This window comes from Scyliorhinus torazame, chromosome 6 (genome assembly GCF_047496885.1).
Source record: "Scyliorhinus torazame isolate Kashiwa2021f chromosome 6, sScyTor2.1, whole genome shotgun sequence".
NCBI classification, from domain to species: domain Eukaryota; kingdom Metazoa; phylum Chordata; class Chondrichthyes; order Carcharhiniformes; family Scyliorhinidae; genus Scyliorhinus; species Scyliorhinus torazame.
This window is the reverse complement of record NC_092712.1, coordinates 86,159,506-86,174,733: the sequence shown is the minus strand read 5'-3', so window position 1 is coordinate 86,174,733 and position 15,228 is coordinate 86,159,506. Positions and strand designations below refer to the sequence as shown.

General features: G+C 47.6%; 1 protein-coding gene across 1 annotated transcript in view; it reads right to left on the bottom strand.

Moving 5' to 3' along the window:
* Positions 1 to 222: 222 nt before the first annotated feature.
* LOC140424873 (patched domain-containing protein 3-like) overlaps positions 223 to 15,228 on the bottom strand; it is a 110,098-nt gene continuing 95,092 nt past the window's right edge. The window contains exon 4 of the mRNA XM_072508410.1: positions 223 to 2,817. Within this exon, the coding sequence (XP_072364511.1) occupies positions 1,292 to 2,817 (1,526 nt within the window). The 3' untranslated portion in view covers positions 223 to 1,291. The remainder of the gene's footprint in view (positions 2,818 to 15,228) is intronic.

Genomic DNA, 15,228 nt, shown 5'->3' with positions numbered 1-15,228 from the left:
ATCCTTACATGGAGAACTCTTGTAGTAGTGGGGGAGGGGGAGTGATGCGGGTGGTTCCCTTGGAATTGCCTGCCTGGGTATTATGTCCTGGAGATCAGAGGTTATTGGCCATGGGTACGATGTTGTTAGTCCAGTACCATAACCATGACACTTTTATACCCTACTTTCTTATGTATTTTCCACGCTACAGTCATCCTTTTCATTATATTGAAAGGAAGGCAATAAGCTTAATATTTGTCGTTTAATGTAATGAAAAATAAATGAAATGTGTTTTAACAAAGTAGACTCCAAAAAAGATCACAATGTAGAAATAAATGAGGAAGACCATTTGGCCCATTCTAGCATGCCTATCCAGGAAAAGTTCACAATCTGCAAGACACCATCCAACTATGTTATTTGCCTGAATTCTTAGTCATACCAAGCAAACATGGGGCGGGATCTGGTGCAGCGCGCCCCCAGGATTCTTTGTCTTGCCAGCCGGCCAATGAGGTTTCCCATTGTGGGCTGCCTCACACCGTCGGGAAATCCCCGGGCTGCCGCGCAATGGAGAATCCCGACAGCGGAGAATCCAGTCTCTGGTTCATGTACATTGTCTGTTGGTGGCCTATCAATTTATTGAACAAAAACAGAAAATGCTGGACAATCTCAGCAGGTCTGACTGCATCTGTAGAGAGAGAACAGAGCTGACGCTTCAAGTCTGGATGGCTCTTTGTGAAAGCTAGAGAGAAGTGAAAATAGGATGAAATTTAACCTGTTGTTGGGGAGCTGGGAGCAGTTGGACTGCATTGAGGGCCAGCGATAGGTGGACATTAACAGAGATGGCGTGGACAAAAAGACAAAGGGAATGTAAATGGTGGTGATAATTACTAAAAAGGGCGCTGATAGTAGCACATTAAGGGATCAAAATATGTTTATGGCAAAACAGGGGTAAGCAGTGTGTCAAAGGACAACTTGGAACAGGCTTTGAAAAAGAGTAATCTAGACATGAAATGTTAGCTCTGTCCCTCTCCACAGATGCTGTCAGACCTGGTGAGATTGTCCAGCATTTTCTATTTTTGTTTCAGATTCCAGCATCCACAGTAATTTGTTTTTACCAGTTTATTGAACTGAATTTCAAAACTTGACATGGTGGATTTATTTGGTGCTGGTGCAACATAGCCATTAGACCACCATTCCCATATTAATCTGAACTCTTTGGTTAAATATTTCAGATTGAAGGCATACCTTTCTGGTCCTTCCCTTTACTATTCTCTATGTTGTTTCATTGCTTGTCATGCAACATCTTTGTGTTTTAGCAGAAATGAAAAAATGTCATAAATACTGGCATTAGCACAACTCCATGAATGACACCAACGGTTATGACAAGAAATATAATTTTGAAAAATGTCCTGAATATGTAACTTGCTGCCATACTCAATGCAGCAACACCTATTATAGTTGATAGAGCCCCTTGCAAAATAGGATATCCTAAATTATACAATGCATCAATGCTTCGTTCATTGACACTTTCGTTGTCACTTGAAACAAATGCATATGAAATATGAGCTGTAAAATCTACTGAAAATCCAATACAAATGACCAAATTAATCATAGATATAGAATTTAAATTGACACCCCAGAAAGTCATAAAACCAGCCACACCCACTAAAACTGATGAAATAGCGAATGTTAACCACAAAGAGCAGACTAGATTAGGTATGAGCAATAAGGAAACAATAAACATTGCAACAGCAGCCATGACTACATTCTGTATTGTGTTGGATACTATAACAAGATATTGATCAAAATAGATGAACGCAGGATGATACACGAGCAAAGGGATTTTGCAATCTTCTGCCAGCTTTCTTAGATCAATCAGCATGTTTTTCTCAGCAACTGAATTATTGACATTAATAGTCTGAATAAAAAAACGTGAAGCTAAAATGCTTTGATTATCTTTTTGAAATTCAACGTCATGTTCAAATAAAGGAGCAACTTGAAACAATGTATATACATTTCCTAGGAAGTTACTTTTCTCCTTTATATCTAGCAGCATCTGTTTGGAAATGGTAATGTATGTACCAAGCCATGACTCTGATAGTTCATGATCGACAAAAGGAAGTTGTTCAAATCTACCCATACAAATGTCAATGTTATCCCGAATAGTGACATCCCAATATTCCACAGGTTCAGTGACAGAAACCATGACTCGTGGTCCATACTGAGAGAAAAATTCACTTTGATCGTCATAGAATTTAACCAGATAAGAATCATCATTGACCAGATTTCTGAGATCAATGCCTTCTTTAATGTTTAAACAGCCATAAATACTGAATGCTAAATATGCTAGATACAAGAACACCACAACTCCCTTGGTCCATCGATTTGTAAGAAATGGACCATAATAATTTTTGATAAAGGTCGACATTGGATGGTCCAGTTCTGTGCCAGTTTCTTCATCGTAAGCCCCACCCACACAACACATGGCATAGCATTTAGATTCTCCCGGTTCATGTTCTCTTTTCACTTGCTTCAATGTCCAGGCATGCCGATTATCTGCTTCTCTTCTTCCATTGAATGAGAGTGCAGCTCCAAAAAATGTAATGTTATAAATGAAGCAGAGCAGAACAGTTGTACCTGTGTAAACACAAAATGACTGCACAGATCGAAAAGATGTGAAGCAACCAATGTAAAAGGCTAAAACATCAGTCAGAGTGGTGATTGTGATAGATGTGGCTGCTTTGGCATATGTGGACCCCATCCGATCTTCAATATTGTCATCAACATTTGTTTTCTGCCAGCATGCGATCATAATGAACATATCATCTATACCGATACCTGCAAATTAAAATTGTGAGCTACATCAATCAGTCTTTATTGTATCAAGGCTTAACATCCCTATTTCCAAGTTAGATTGTTTATTTACACAGAGGGTGGTGAGTGCCTGGAACGCACTGCCAGGGGAGATTATGGAAGCAGATACATTAATGGCTTTCAAAAGGCATCTCGACAAATACATGGATAGGATGGGATAGAAGGATACGGCACTAGGAAGTACTGAGGATTTTGGCTAAGAGTGGTATCATTACCGGTACAGGCTTGGAGGGCTGAAGGGCCTGTTCCTGGGCTGTATTGTTCTTTGTTCTACAAAATCAAATAAATGTCAAACACAACTAATTCATAATAAGAGCACAAACACTAGCTGGTAGTGCTCAGAGAAAATAAATCATTTGTCTCCAATTTCTGATGCCATTATCTATACCCTTCTGTTTTATTCTGCATAGGGTTCTTGTATATTTTCCTTAATGTAGAATCTTACTGTATGTGTTAGTATATCTTTATGCAAGTTTTCTCTGACACACCTTCTTTCTATTTTACTTTAATTCTCTGTTCTTTCTATCTTGAAATCTTTCCAAACAGCTCTTTTTCCAGACATAATGGACTGGATTCTCCGATTTTGAGGCCATGTCCGGAGGAAGTGTCTAGTTTTACAACGAAAAAGTCGTTGGCGCCCCCATACCGATGCTACGCCCAGTGGGGGGCTAGCAGCCGTGCCACATAAAAGCCCCGGCGTTCCCAACATAAATGCCTGGAGAACTGCGGGTCCGTGGCCACGCATGGCGACAACCTGCAGTGGTCGTGCTGTACAACGTGGCGCCGGCCGCATGCTGACCCAGCCAGCCAGATAGTGCCCCGTCACCCCACTCACCACCCCCACCAGTCCCTGCCGAAGGCCCCCCAACCAGTGGAACAGTTCTCCCCCTGACTGTGGCGGTGCTGGAGACAGTCCACTGTCACCACACGCTATTGACGAAAACTCAGAGCATACGTGTCCCATGCCGTCAGGATGTTGCCCCATTGGGGGCGGAACATCGGGGGAGGGCCTTCAGGTGATGTCGTGAGGCTGTCCCAACAGCGTGCGTCGTACGCCCCGATGACACAATTATGGAGGGGGCGGAGCATCCGAAAACAGACAGCACCCCCGATTTCGGCGTCAAAAGGGACTCTCCGTCTGATCACCAATTACGATATCGGCGTTGGGAATCGGAGAATCCTGCCCTATGTTTTGTAACCGTTTTGAAGTAATTAATACACAGCAATTTGGTAGTCAACATCTACAGTGCAGCAGATGGGTGTTAGATTCCAGAGGTGGAAAGTTGTCTGAAAACCTATGTGTGTGGATGAAAGGTAATCTGCCAGGTTAAGGCTGGAAGTGTTGGCCAGAAATAAGCAGAGCCTGGAATAGGTACAGAGAGGTAGAAGGCAGAAGACAGAAGTTTGAAAAGAAAATTGAATTTGCAAATGGGTTTGATACTTAAATATGTGATTTAGGGATTCAAAGTGCTTCATTGCTATCATAGTTGTATGAAGCAAATGCAATGACTCACTGTGAGATTGCAGATTATTTCATGAGCATCGCTGATAGAAAATAAATTGCTGTTTGTAAATCAGGTCTTTAGCCTGTCTAGATCATTGATGAACAAATCCATGCTCTCATTGGGTCATTGCTCTATGATTAAATCTTTGCAAATGGTGAAATATGAATCAAATGCTTGCAGGACTTCTTCACAAGAAGTTGAAGACTCATTGACTCCCTGCCTCACTATTGCATTGTTGGAAACAGCTCCAACTGCAAGGAGTAATGTACCGACTGTCATGATATTCAAACACACACATCATGATAGACACACCAACAGACAAATCAGCACACACAACACAACAACCAATCATAGACAAGGACAGAGACAGTATAAGAGAAGAAACACGACACCTGGTGGCCAGTAGATCTGGAGACCAGGACAAGGACAGGACCTGATTAACATCACACACAGGGAGTCACCACGTGCAGAGTATCAAGACAGAACTGTAAATAACAAGTTGAAATAAAACAGCGTTGTACCAAATACAACCGTGTTGGTTCATCTGTACATCAGAACACCCAACACCACATGGTACAGGAGTGGATCGATACCTGCCGGCAAACCTGCCATCCTGAGATATGGACATCACCAACAAACCGCAGCCGTTGCAAGTCGCTGGGAACCTTGGCACCAATTGGAAGCTTTTCAAGCAGCGATTTGAACTGTACATGCGAGCCAACGAGAAACAGAGAGCCTCGGACGAAACAAAGATTGCGATGCTCCTCACCACCGCAGGTCAGCACACCATCGATGTATTCAACTCACTGGTGTTCGCGGAAGGCGAGAACCAATCCAAGTATGACACGGTCCTCCTCAAGCTAGACCAGCACTTTAACGTTGAAGTGAATGAAAGTTTTGAAAGGTATATCTTTCAGCAACGCCTGCAAGGTAAGGATGAGCTCTTTCAACCCTTTCTGACGCACCTCCGCATACTCGCGCAGTCCTGCGGTTACGGCAACACCTCAGAGTCCATGATCCGGGACCAGATTGTTTTTGGCGTTGCCTCCAGTGGCCTACGCCAGCAGCTTCTTAAAATTAAAGGCCTGACCTTAGCGTCTGCGGTGGAAGCTTGTGTCCTCCATGAAAATGCAACCAGCCGTTTTGCCCAATTTCAGACGACCGAGTCGGCAAGGAGGGGGTCCCTAGCCGTCGAATCGGCAAGCCAGACCGCCCACGAGGCCGAACGCATCCAGGCAATTGATTATCTCCCGGCCCGCGGCCCGGACGAGGGCGGCCGTTTCCCGCGCTTTTCGCGGTCTCCCGCGCTTGTGCGCGCCAAAACCAACGGCAACATCGAGGGACGCACTGCGCAGGCGCGCCCGATGCAAGACCGAACTGCGCATGCGCAGTGGCGTAACGAACGCCGTGACGTCATGACGTGCGGCAACTGTGGAGCTGTACAGTTAAAAGGGCAATGTCCTGCTAAAAACCGACAATGCCTACGATGTGGCAAGATGGACCACTACGCTGCCTACTGTCGACCGGTTCAACCGATGGATCCTACACATCTCCGACAACCTCACAGACACGTCAGGACCGTCCAGCCCGTACATCAGGACATCCAGCCAAATGACACAGATGACCAAGATGCCTTCCGGGTTTCAGTCATTGATGTGAACAGGGTCAACACCATCAATCCGGCCAATGAATGGAGTGCCACCCTGACGGTCAACCGATCGCAGATCACTTTCCGCCTGGACACTGGCGCATCCGTCAACCTCATAGCATATTCAGCATTCCATGCCATGAAGGTCAAACCACCTATCCAGCCATCCCGGTGCAAGATGGTTGACTATAACGGGTACGTCATCCCGGCCATGGGATCTTGCCAGCTCCAGGTGACACACAAAACGCACACGGCCACACTCCCCTTTGAAATTGTTGGCTCATCGAAAGATTCCTTGCTGGGCGCACAGGCATGCAAGGCTCTTCACCTTGTACAGCGAATTATGTCTCTCTCTCCAGACGACACATCCGACTTCCTGGATGCTGACTTCAACGCAAATCTCCAATCCCCCCTTGCTTACAACCAGGAGGTATTTGAAGGCATGGGGACACTGCCATACACATACAAAATTCGCCTCAAACCGGATGCCATCCCGGTCGTTCACGCACCTCGCAGGGTTCCTGCGCCACTTAAAGACCGCCTCAAGTTGCAGCTGCAGGATCTCCAGGACCAAGGGGTCCTATCCAAGGTCACGGAGCCCACGCCATGGGTCAGCTCCATGGTATGTGTCAAGAAGCCCTCTGGCGAGCTCCGCATCTGTATAGACCCTAAAGACCTAAATAATAACATTATGCGGGAACACTATCACATACCTAAACGAGAGGAAATAACCAGTGAGATGTCCCAAGCCAAAATATTCACCAAACTGGATGCTGCTAAAGGATTTTGGCAGATCCAACTGGACCCGTCCAGCCGAAAGCTATGTACTTTTAACACCCCTTTCAGCAGATTCTGCTACAACCGGTTGCCATTTGGCATCATCTCGGCATCCGAGGTCTTCCACAGAATAATGGAGCAGATGATGGAAGGCATCGAAGGGGTACACGTATATGTGGACGATATCATCATCTGGTCCACCACTCCGCAGGAGCACATACATCGTCTCCAACGCAGTCGATTTCGGCATGAGAACAGCTGGTGAGTCAGTTTCAGCGGGAGCATTGCGGAAGTGATTGCTGGGAGGTAAGTCTGTCCTTTAAAAGCACTTGTCTTTGCAGGGGCAGGCCAGTCGATTTCGGCGGGAGAATCAGCTGGTGAGTCAGTTTCAGCGGGAGCATTGTGGAAGTGGCTGCTGGGAGGTAAGTCAACCTTTAAAAGCACTTGTCTTTGCAGGGGCAGGCCAGTCGATTTCGGCGTGAGAACAGCTGGTGAGTCAGTTTCAGCGGGAGCATTGCGGAAGTGGCTGCTGGGAGGTAAGTCAACCTTTAAAAGCACTTGTCTTTGCAGAGGCAGGCCAGTCGATTTCGGCGTGAGAACAGCTGGTGAGTCAGTTTCAGCGGGAGCATTGCGGAAGTGGCTGCTGGGAGGTAAGTCAACCTTTAAAAGCACTTGTCTTTGCAGGGGCAGGCCAGTCGATTTCGGCGTGAGAACTGCTGGTGAGTCAGTTTCAGCGGGAGCATTGCGGAAGTGGTTGCTGGGAGGTAAGTCTGTCCTTTAAAAGCACTTGTCTTTGCAGGGGCAGGCCAGTCGATTTCGGCGGGAGAATCAGCTGGTGAGTCAGTTTCAGCGGGAGCATTGCGGAAGTGGCTGCTGGGAGGTAAGTCAACCTTTAAAAGCACTTGTCTTTGCAGGGGCAGGCCAGTCAATTTCGGCGGGAGTGGAGCTGGCTGGTTAGTCAATTTCAGCAGGAGCTGAGAATTTTTCTTTTTTTTTTAATTAGTTTTTTAGGCGGGAACAGGAAGTCGACCCGCGGACGTCTGGGAAGACCCTCACCAATAAATTCTGGTGGAGAGGAAACCCGAGACACTACACGTGTAGTGTCTCCCACCCGCCCTCCTCCTCTAACCTAATAATAAAACCCATTGGTCTGAGGTAAGTACCATATTTTATTATATTATTATTATTTTTTATAAAAATTTAATTTAGTTGTTAGCCAGATCTTGGTAGAAAGTAAGAGGAATGGCAGGGAAGGGAGTGCAATGTTCCTCCTGCAGGATGTTTGAGGTGAGGGATGCAGTTAGTGTCCCTGCTGATTTTACCTGCAGGAAGTGCTGCCATCTCCAGCTCCTCCAAGACCGAGTTAGGGAACTGGAGCTGGAGTTGGAAGAACTTCGGATCATTCGGGAGGCAGAAGGGGTCATAGATAGCAGCTTCAGGGAATTAGTTACACCAAAGATTGGAGATAGGTGGGTAACTGTAAGAGGGACTGGGAAAAAGCAGTCAGTGCAGGGATCCCCTGCGGTCGTTCCCCTGAGAAACAAGTATACTGCTTTGGATACTTGTGGGGGGGGGGACTTACCAGGGGTAAGCCATGGGGTACGGGCCTCTGGCACGGAGTCTGTCCCTGTTGCTCAGAAGGGAAGGGGGGAGAGGAGCAGAGCATTAGTAATTGGGGACTCTATAGTCAGGGGCACAGATAGGAGATTTTGTGGGAGCGTGAGAGACTCACGTTTGGTATGTTGCCTCCCAGGTGCAAGGGTACGTGATGTCTCGGATCGTGTTTTCCGGGTCCTTAGGGGGGAGGGGGAGCAGCCCCAAGTCGTGGTCCACATTGGCACTAACGACATAGGTAGGAAAGGGGACAAGGATGTCAGGCAGGCTTTCAGGGAGCTAGGATGGAAGCTCAGAACTAGAACAAACAGAGTTGTTATCTCTGGGTTGTTGCCCGTGCCACGTGATAGTGAGATGAGGAATAGGGAGAGAGAACATTTAAACACGTGGCTACAGGGATAGTGCAGGCGGGAGGGATTCAGATTTCTGGATAACTGGGGCTCTTTCTGGGGAAGGTGGGACCTCTACAGACAGGATGGTCTACATCTGAACCTGAGGGGCACAAATATCCTGGGGGGGAGATTTGTTAGTGCTCTTTGGGGGGGTTTAAACTAATGCATGGGAACCTGGATTGTAGTTTTAGGGTAAGGGAGAATCAGAGTATAGAGGTCAGGAGCACAGATTTGACGTCGCAGGAGGGGGCCAGTGTTCAGGTAGGTGGTTTGAAGTGTGTCTACTTCAATGCCAGGAGTATACGAAACAAGGTAGGGGAACTGGCAGCATGGGTTGGTACCTGGGACTTCGATGTTGTGGCCATTTCGGAGACATGGATAGAGCAGGGACAGGAATGGATGTTGCAGGTTCCGGGGTTTAGGTGTTTTAGTAAGCTCAGAGAAGGAGGCAAAAGAGGGGGAGGTGTGGCGCTGCTAGTCAAGAGCAGTATTACGGTGGCGGAGAGGATGCTAGATGGGGACTCTTCTTCCGAGGTAGTATGGGCTGAAGTTAGAAACAGGAAAGGAGAGGTCACCCTGTTGGGAGTTTTTTATAGGCCTCCTAATAGTTCTAGGGATGTAGAGGAAAGGATGGCGAAGATGATTCTGGATATGAGCGAAAGTAACAGGGTAGTTATTATGGGAGACTTTAACTTTCCAAATATTGACTGGAAAAGATATAGTTCGAGTACAATAGATGGGTCGTTTTTTGTACAGTGTGTGCAGGAGGGTTTCCTGAAACAATATGTTGACAGGCCAACAAGAGGCGAGGCCACGTTGGATTTGGTTTTGGGTAATGAACCAGGCCAGGTGTTGGATTTGGAGGTAGGAGAGCACTTTGGGGACAGTGACCACAATTCGGTGACGTTTACGTTAATGATGGAATGGGATAAGTATACACCGCAGGGCAAGAGTTATAGCTGGGGGAAGGGCAATTATGATGCCATTAGACGTGACTTGGGGGGGGATAAGGTGGAGAAGTAGGCTGCAAGTGTTGGGCACACTGGATAAGTGGGGCTTGTTCAAGGATCAGCTACTGCGTGTTCTTGATAAGTATGTACCGGTCAGACAGGGAGGAAGGCGTCGAGCGAGGGAACCGTGGTTTACCAAGTAAGTGGAATCTCTTGTTAAGAGGAAGAAGGAGGCCTATGTGAAGATGGAGTGTGAAGTTTCGGTTGGGGCGATGGATAGTTACAAGGTAGCGAGGAAGGATCTAAAGAGAGAGCTAAGACGAGCAAGGAGGGGACATGAGAAGTATTTGGCAGGAAGGATCAAGGAAAACCCAAAAGCTTTCTATAGGTATGTCAGGAATAAGCGAATGACTAGGGAAAGAGTAGGACCAGTCAAGGACAGGGATGGGAAATTGTGTGTGGAGTCTGAAGAGATAGGCGAGATACTAAATGAATATTTTTCGTCAGTATTCACTCAGGAAAAAGATAATGTTGTGGAGGAGAATGCTGAGCCCCAGGCTAATAGAATAGATGGCATTGAGGTACGTAGGGAAGAGGTGTTGGCAATTCTGGACAGGCTGAAAATAGATAAGTCCCCGGGACCTGATGGGATTTATCCTAGGATTCTCTGGGAGGCCAGGGAAGAGATTGCTGGACCTTTGGCTTTGATTTTTATGTCATCATTGGCTACAGGAATAGTGCCAGAGGACTGGAGGACAGCAAATGTGGTCCCTTTGTTCAAAAAGGGGAGCAGAGACAACCCCGGCAACTATAGACCGGTGAGCCTCACGTCTGTAGTGGGTAAAGTCTTGGAGGGGATTATAAGAGACAAGATTTATAATCATCTAGATAGGAATAATATGATCAGGGATAGTCAGCATGGCTTTGTGAAGGGTAGGTCATGCCTCACAAACCTTATTGAGTTCTTTGAGAAGGTGACTGAACAGGTAGACGAGGGTAGAGCAGTTGATGTGGTGTATATGGATTTCAGCAAAGCGTTTGATAAGGTTCCCCACGGTAGGCTATTGCAAAAAATACGGAGGCTGGGGATTGAGGGTGATTTAGAGATGTGGATCAGAAATTGGCTAGCTGAAAGAAGACAGAGGGTGGTGGTTGATGGGAAATGTTCAGAATGGAGTACAGTCACAAGTGGAGTATCACAAGGATCTGTTCTGGGGCCGTTGCTGTTTGTCATTTTTATCAATGACCTAGAGGAAGGCGCAGAAGGGTGGGTGAGTAAATTTGCAGACGATACTAAAGTCGGTGGTGTTGTCGATAGTGTGGAAGGATGTAGCAGGTTACAGAGGGATATAGATAAGCTGCAGAGCTGGGCTGAGAGGTGGCAAATGGAGTTTAATGTAGAGAAGTGTGAGGTGATTCACTTTGGAAGAAATAACAGGAATGCGGAATATTTGGCTAATGGTAAAGTTCTTGAAAGTGTGGATGAGCAGAGGGATCTAGGTGTCCATGTACATAGATCCCTGAAAGTTGCCACCCAGGTTGATAGGGTTGTGAAGAAGGCCTATGGAGTGTTGGCCTTTATTGGTAGAGGGATTGAGTTCCGGAGTCGGGAGGTCATGTTGCAGCTCTACAGAACTCTGGTACGGCCGCATTTGGAGTATTGCGTACAGTTCTGGTCACCGCATTATAGGAAGGACGTGGAGGCTTTGGAGCGGGTGCAGAGGAGATTTACCAGGATGTTGCCTGGTATGGAGGGAAAATCTTATGAGGAAAGGCTGATGGACTTGAGGTTGTTTTCGTTGGAGAGAAGAAGGTTAAGAGGAGACTTAATAGAGGCATACAGAATGATCAGGGGGTTGGATAGGGTGGACAGTGAGAGCCTTCTCCCGCGGATGGATATGGCTGGCACGAGGGGACATAACTTTAAACTGAGGGGTAATACATATAGGACAGAGGTCAGAGGTAGGTTCTTTACGCAAAGAGTAGTGAGGCCGTGGAATGCCCTACCAGCTACAGTAGTGAACTCGCCAACATTGAGGGCATTTAAAAGTTTATTGGATAAACATATGGATGATAATGGCATAGTGTAGGTTAGATGGCTTTTGTTTCGGTGCAACATCGTGGGCCGAAGGGCCTGTACTGCGCTGTATTGTTCTATGTTCTATGTTCTAACGCGTTTTCGCCCGCATACGAAACAATGGCCTGTGCCTCAACCGCGCCAAGTGTGCCTTTGGCCAGACCGAATTGAAGTTCCTGGGGGACCACATCTCCCGATCAGGGGTCCGTCCCGATGCGGACAAGGTAAGCGCCATCACAGCCATGCCGCGACTGGCCGACAAGAAAGCTGTACTACGATTCCTGGGCATGGTCAACTTCCTCGGGAAATTCATTCCCAACCTTGCTTCCCACACAACGGCTCTGCGCCATCTCGTAAAGAAATCTACAGAGTTCCAGTGGCAACATGCACACCAGCTGGAATGGGAGAAGCTCAAACACAAACTGGCCACGGCACCAGTGTTGGCGTTCTTCGACACGTCTCGTCCCACCAAAATCTCAACTGATGCCAGCCAATCTGGTATTGGAGCAGTGCTCCTGCAGAAAGATAACACGTCGTCATGGGTCCCGGTTGCCTATGCATCACGGGCCATGACCCCTACGGAACAGCGCTACGCACAAATTGAAAAAGAATGCCTGGGCTTGCTAACTAGTTTGGACAAGTTCCACGATTATGTGTATGGTCTTCCACGATTCACGGTCGAAACTGACCACCGCCCCCTGGTCAACATAATAAACAAGGACCTGAACGACATGACCCCTCGCCTCCAGCGCATCTTACTTAAACTCAGGAGGTATGATTTCCAACTGATCTACACTCCAGGGAAGGACCTCATCGTGGCGGATACCCTATCCCGAGCAGTGAGTACACCACCAGATGCGGAGGGGTTCGTATGTCAAGTTGAGGCACACGTGGCTTTGACAGCGGCAAATCTGCCGGCAAACGACCCCAGTCTGGCCCGCATACGCGCAGAGACAGCGGCCGACCCCCTTCTACAGCGAGTGATGCGCCACATGACGGAAGGTTGGCTCAAAGGGCAGTGCCCGCAGTTCTATAATGTGCGAGATGACCTAACCACCATTGATGGGATCCTTCTGAAGCTAGATAGGATTGTCATTCCGCACAGTATGCGCCAGATGATTCTCAATCAAATACACGAAGGCCACTTGGGAGTCGAGAAGTGCAGACGGAGGGCCCGAGAGGCGGTATATTGGCCGGGCATTAATGACGATATTGCCAACATGGTACTCAATTGCACAACCTGCCAGAGGTTTCAGCCGGCGCGACCTCCTGAGACGCTTCTGCCCCATGAGCTGGTGATGTCCCCCTGGGCGAAGGTGGGTGTCAACCTATTTCACGCGCTTGGCATGGACTATATTATCATCATAAACTACTTCTCCAATTACCCAGAAGTCATACCCCTACACGATCTGATGTTGTCTGCAGTCATCAGGGCCTGCAAGGGCACCTTTGCTCGCCACGGCATCCCGATGACTGTCATGTCGGACAATGGGCCCTGTTTCGCCAGCTGTGAATGGTCGTCCTTTGCCGCATCATATGGTTTCACACACGTAACATCTAGCCCTCTACATCCACAGTCAAATGGAAAGGTGGAAAAGGGCGTTCACATTGCCAAGCGGCTACTCTGCAAGGCTGCTGCTGCCGGATCAGACTTTCACCTCGCCCTGCTGGCCTATCGATCGGCCCCGCTAGCCACGGGTCTCTCGCCAGCACAGCTACTGATGGGTCGCACCCTCAGGACAACTGTGCCTTCCATCCTGACAGCAACAACGGACCATGCTAAGGTACTGCACAAGATGCAACTGCAGCGTGATCGCCAGAAGAGTCTGTACGATACAAGGGCGACTGATCTTCCCCCCCTGTCCTCCGGGGATAAAGTCCGCATTCATCTGCCAAATGGTAGCTGGTCAGCACCTGCCGAAGTTCTCCGACGTGTGGCTCCCCGCTCGTTCCTGGTACGCATGCCGGATGGATCAGTGCGTCGCCGCAATCGGCGAGCCCTTCGCCGCCTTCCACGCTCGCAACCGAACAGTGCACACATGCCGGGTCCTCCACTGGTTCCCAAGGATGACTTTGTGGAGCTGCCACAGATCATGCCCCTTCCATCGCCACCCGTGGCCAGGGTCGCACCTCAGCCGGTGGTTCTCGACCCACCCTTGAGGCGGTCAACCCGAATTCGTCGCACACCTACTAGATTGGACTTATGAGACTGTTCACACGTTAAAGTTGAAACACTATTGTATTGTAACATGTTACTGTTTTATCATTCCAGATATTGTTTGACCGGACCACACTTCAAAGTTTTAGTCTTCCTGTTTTGTTATGGTACAACCTCGTTAGCATGACACACCCGACATCGCCCCATGTATATAGTTACGCCACATGCACCTGCTGTAAATATCACGCACACACACTTTTAGATGCACTCACGACACATTCGTATTTATAACCACGTAGGCACATAATTTTGTAAAAAAGGGGGGGATGTCATGATATTCAAACACACACATCAAGATAGACACACCAATAGACAAATCAGCACACACAACACGACAACCAATCATAGACAAGGACAGAGACAGTATAAGAGAAGAAACACGACACCTGGTGGCCAGTAGATCTGGAGACCAGGACAAGGACAGGACCTGATTAACATCACACACAGGGAGTCACCACGTGCAGAGTATCAAGACAGAACTGTAAATAACAAGTTGAAATAAAACAGCGTTGTACCAAATACAACCGTGTTGGTTCATCTGTACATCAGAACACCCAACACTACACCGACCTGATCCACTTGTTCACTTTTTGCCCAACTCAGAAGCAGCTCTATATTGAAAAACCTCTTCTCCAGTTATCCCAGTGCTGAGCCTATTGCCCGCCTTCAGTGCTCCGGAGTAGCTCAGGGACCAAATGTGTGGGTTCCAAAAATGAGGTAATCAGTGATTTTTGCAGGACGGCACAGTGGTTAGCACTGCTGCCTCACTGTGACAGGGACCCGTGTTCGATTCCACCATAGGGTGACTGTCTGTATGGAGTTTGCATATTCTCTCCGTGCTTGTGTGGGTTTTCTCTGCTTTCATCCCACTGTCCAAAGATATGCAGATTAGGTAGATTGGCCATGCTAAATTGTCCCTTAGTGTCGAGGGATGTGGAGGTTAGGTGGAGTAACAGGTATTGGACGGGGAGTGAAACTGGGTAGGCTGCTCTTTCAGAGGGTCGGTGCAACCTCGATGTTCCAAATGACCCCCTTCTGCACTGGTGGAATTCTATAGAAGTGTTTCGCGAAGAGATATTAAAAGCCATTTTACCTATTTGCAGAGAGAGAGCTAATGTAACATTGTAACAGTCTGAACCTGGCTAAACAAATTGAGGAACATCTTGTAACAAGAGATAAAAGAATGCTGAAACA